At 41.6% G+C, this 4,923-nt stretch overlaps 1 protein-coding gene across 2 annotated transcripts in view; it reads left to right on the forward strand.

The window, feature by feature from the left end:
• Positions 1-2,591, forward strand: part of Fpr2 (formyl peptide receptor 2) — an 8,070-nt gene extending 5,479 nt beyond the window's left edge. For both annotated transcript variants that reach the window (XM_004644676.2, XM_023704867.1), the window contains exon 2: positions 1,072-2,591. In XM_004644676.2, coding sequence (XP_004644733.1) covers positions 1,083-2,123 — 1,041 coding nt within the window. In that variant the 5' untranslated portion in view covers positions 1,072-1,082 and the 3' untranslated portion in view covers positions 2,124-2,591. The remainder of the gene's footprint in view (positions 1-1,071) is intronic.
• Positions 2,592-4,923: the final 2,332 nt, after the last annotated feature.

The raw sequence follows: 4,923 nt of genomic DNA on the forward strand, positions 1-4,923 counted from the left end.
ATTTTTGTTCTAAGATTTATACTGTATCTTTGACTTACAATTTATTTAAAAGACATTGTATGATATCTTCTCCTAGTATTAGAAACTTTAAAAAGTATTTCCATTTTCTGTTGACTTTATATTACTTCTTCCCTGTCTTTTATACACACATACACACACATATATGGGGAAAAATACGTGTATAACCCAACATAAAATTGGTACTGTTTCATAGAAATCTGGAACGACCTTTTTTTTTTTTTTTTTTGAACCAGGGATTGAACTCAGGCCTTTGTGCTTGCCAGGGAAGCACTTATTCCACTGAGCCATCTCCCCGGCCCCTGAACAACCTTTTTGTATCTGTATACTCAAAATAAGATAGATATACAGCTCCATTCTCTTAATTCAATGAATAGAGAGGTTTGTAATAACAGTGTTTGAGACAGGATATCATGTCTGCATCTTGTACAATGAATAACCACTAAGACAACAATATGCAATGTATTAGTTATTGAAAATGTGCCAGTAATCTGAGGTGAAACTGTCTCATTGATATTTGTTTTTCAATAAAATTATTTAAAAAAAGAAAAGAAAGAAAAGAAAACTAGAAATAAACACAATTGAGCAACTTTGTACATCAAATTGGTACTTGTGTAGAATAGAGTCCATGGACGCTGAGGAGAACTTCACAAGTATTTACAAAATTTGTCCCTTCATACTCTGTATGTCACAAAACACCGAAGCTGTACAAATTCTTTGTTTCTCAAAAATAATTTCAAGAAGAGACAATGAAATGCACTGTGTTGCAAGTAGGGATGAGGAACTCTTTGAAGGGTTTTTGTACAGAATATGGAGGATGTGACCTATTGCCAATAGACACATACTTGTCGTTGTGACAATATGGAGAATCCTTCTTTCCCATGCTACCATCCAAGAGATTTCTAATTTTATAGTATTATTGGCTGCCAGGTTTGGTAGATTTGATCCCCTGGTTAAAGCAGGAACTGTAGTAGCAGGGGAATACAGGGTTGGAATAAGGATGCTCTTAGATAAACCCACCCTTGACGAATGACCTTTGCTGAAATGTTTCAGGTGTGGGCAGCATGGAAGGCAACTTCTCCATCCCTCCAAATAGAACTGAAGAGATGCTGTATGAATCAACGGGATATGCTGTTTTGCGGATACTCCCCTTGGTGGTACTCACGGTCACCTTTATCCTCGGTATGCTGGGCAACGGGCTGGTGATCTGGGTGGCTGGATTCCGCATGGCACACACAGTCACCACCATCTGTTACCTAAACCTGGCCTTAGCTGACTTCTCCTTCATTGCCACCCTGCCTTTCCTCATTGTCTCTATGGCCATGGGAGAAAAATGGCCATTTGGCTGGTTCCTCTGCAAGTTGATTCACATAATTGTGGACATCAACCTGTTTGGCAGCGTCTTCCTGATTGCTCTCATCGCACTGGACCGCTGCACTTGTGTCCTGCATCCAGTGTGGGCCCAGAACCACCGTACTGTGAGCCTGGCCAAGAAAGTGATTGTTGGACCCTGGATTCTTGCCCTAGTTCTTACCTTGCCAGTGTTTCTTTTCTTGACCACAGTGAGTGATCCAAAAGGAAATATATACTGTACCTTCTCTTTTGCATCCTGGGGAGACACTAACGAAGAGAAGCTGAAGGTGGCCCTCGCCATGCTGACGGCGAGAGGCATCATTCGATTCATTGTTGGCTTCAGCATGCCTATGTCCATGGTCGCCATCTGCTATGGGCTTATCGCGGCCAAGATTCGCAGAAAAAGCATGATGAATTCCAGCCGCCCCTTTCGGGTGCTCACTGCTGTGGTTGCTTCCTTTTTCATCTGTTGGTTCCCCTTCCAACTGGTTGCCCTTTTAAGCACTGTCTGGCTCAAAGAGATGTTGCTCGAGAACAAGTACAAAATCATCGACACCCTCATCAATCCAACAAGCTCCCTGGCCTTCTTCAACAGCTGCCTCAACCCAATGCTCTATGTTTTTGTGGGGCAAGACTTCCGAGAGAGACTGATCCACTCCCTGCCCGCCAGTCTGGAGAGGGCCCTGAGCGAGGACTCAGCTCCAGCCGGCGACACAGCACCTCCTGCAGAGGGGGAGCTAACAACCATGTGAGGAGCTGAGGTTCATTCCTAGCCTAGCCTGATCCCACGTCCAACTTTAACTCTCCTTCAGTCTTGTACACAATTTAGCTCACTTGGTTTTGCTAGAATGACTGTGATTGATTATTCAAGAAGGATTCTGTTGTTTCATTTTCCTCTAATGTCTTTGTTTAACATTAAATTTATAATAGTCTTTAGAGAAATGAGAACTCCCTGGATCGATCCTCTGGTGTTGTATCTTTCTCAAATGTTTAGCAAAATGCACTAGTGAAGCCAACAGTATCTTTTTTTTTTTTGAGAAGACTTCTAATAATAGGTTCCATTTTTTAATGAAATAAAGAAGTTTTACCCCCTCTTCATTTTGGTAAACTATAATTTTGAAACAGTATAGTCATCTCATCAAACCTGTCAAATATATTGTAGGAGAAACATGATCCTGCACAGATCATTTTTTTTTGTGGCTGGCTCTGCTCAACCTGGAGGTGGGCCTGGTGTAGCATGTGGTTCTGGGGATCGAACTATGGTCCCTGCATGCTTGTCTAAGCTTGTCTAAGCAGGAGATTTAGACTGCTGAGCCATCTTACTGGCCCCATGTGCAGATCTTGCTATGGTTTCTTCAGATGATGAGAATGTAAGCTCTTTGTAGGCAGACATCTTGTTCAGTATCATTCACCAGTAGCTACTCATCACCTATGTGTAAAATAGTGACTGCTGTGTATATTGACTTAATGAAACAACAAATATTTATTGAATGAAACAATCACCAAACAACTGTCTAATTTAGGTATCAACATCGTCTCTAATTAAATTGATCTCCAGTGCTTATAACACGCACAAGGCCATTTTTAGTAAGCTCCTGTCTTGTGCATAGTATTTACAGGCTCCCATGAGATGTCCCCTTTCATGAACACCTCTGTTTTTGAGTTTCTGCTTTAAATTAAAGACTCTGGACAACTATTCCTGAATGGCTCTGTTTTATATAAAGCCTCTTGTGATAGCACTCTGTCCATTTCTTTTTCTTTCTGCAACTAGCTACTCACAAATGGACCTTAATTGAATCACACAATTTCCCATGGAATTGGCAAAACAAGTGACTTTGCATGAGTGTTACACAGTCCTGGCATAAACAGCACTTCCTCACAGCCCTGCTCTGTCCATTAGTTGTCTCCTCCCTTCGCTCACGCAGGCCCTGACACTTTCATTTCCAGTGCAGGGCAGTTTTCCCATTTCACTGACATTCTTTTTTTTTCTTCAAAATTTTATTGACAAACAGATAGCAATGAGACAGTTTCAAATCAAATTGGAAGTACAGTTTCAACAAACAATACACTGCATATATTCTTCTTAGTGGTTAATTGCTGTACAAGATGAGGACTTGAGATCCTATTTACAAACACCATTAGGACAAATCATTCTATTCATTAAGAGAATGCAACTATATATCTGTCCTAACCACTTTGAATACACAGATACATAATGGACATTCATTGATATACCCCATTTTTTCTAAGTTCCGTTATTGAATATTATAGGTGTGTAAACTCAGCGAAATATTCTAAAAGAGTCCAGTAGCCCATCATAGCATTGGGTCTTCTGTTTAACTGGCAATGTCAGAAATTATTGACCTGAGTCCCCCACAGCTCAACATAACAACATGGCTTTACTTCCTATATTTCGTCTTCATACTTTTCTACTGGATGGTTAAGACCAAGGTAAAGCAGGACCTGTGCAACAAGAGTTGTAGCTTTTGGGTCTGAGAAGGTTCACTGACATTCTTGATTCCTGCATAGTCCTGCTTTCAATGTCCCAACAAATGTGTACTCTTTGAGGCCCAACTGAGATGTGGACACAGAAAATAAGAAACAAAGGAAAAGTGCAGGAGGGAAAATCCAGAAGCCACGAATGATAGTGCACAACCTCTAGGTCAGAGAACCTGTGCTTCTGCATGGTCTAATTAAGAAACATCACCCAGCTCCAGGACCAGGCAGTCCTACTCCTGCCTCCTAGCCCTGGCCTCAATTCAGTGCAATACCATAGCACCTGCTGCATCATCCCCATTTATCTTTGTCTTCATTGGAGTTTCCACTGTGGATATCCACACCTTCCCTACTTTCCCCATCATACCTTGGCTGTCTGTGGAAGTTGAGGAATCTTTTATGTCTGTAGGACACTTACCACCAAGACACACATCCAGATCTGATTGTGTCTGAAGATCCAACACAAAGCTTTGGGGATACCCGTCCCCCCCGCAGGATGGGATTAGTCTTCTGTTTTTGCAGAGGAGTTCTGAAGGACTTCTGAAGAGCCAAAGGTTGACCTTTGATACAGATTGTCCTGCCACCCAATATTCATCCCTTGTCTGCACTAATAAGTGGCTCATTGCTGGCACATTGGTACGGACCTGTAATCCCAGTGTTCTCCAAGGTTAGCCAGGAGAATACCAGGTTCAAGTCTAGCTTTCGCAACATAATGAGCTCTTGTTTCAAAGTAAAACATAAAACGTGGGCTGGGGATGTAGCTTAGTGGGATGACCCTAGGTTCAGTTCCCCAGGAATACAAATAAAAATGTGGGTGACAATGCATCAGTCTACCACACCACATTTGCCACTGATCATTCTGTCTCAATGGGAGTAGATGCCAAGCAATTCACGGTGCCACAATGGTATCACATCAGCACACCTGAGATGGCTATGTCCTCACTTTTTTCCTAATAGGTATTTATTTATTTGTTTAGTACTGGCCTTGAATCCAAACTTTGTTACTGGGCTACTTCTTCAGCTAATCCCTTTCCCTTTATTTTACTAAATAAATAG

The sequence above is a fragment of the Octodon degus genome, unplaced genomic scaffold (genome assembly GCF_000260255.1).
Source record: "Octodon degus isolate 3935 unplaced genomic scaffold, OctDeg1.0 scaffold00206, whole genome shotgun sequence".
Taxonomy (NCBI): Eukaryota; Metazoa; Chordata; class Mammalia; order Rodentia; family Octodontidae; genus Octodon; species Octodon degus.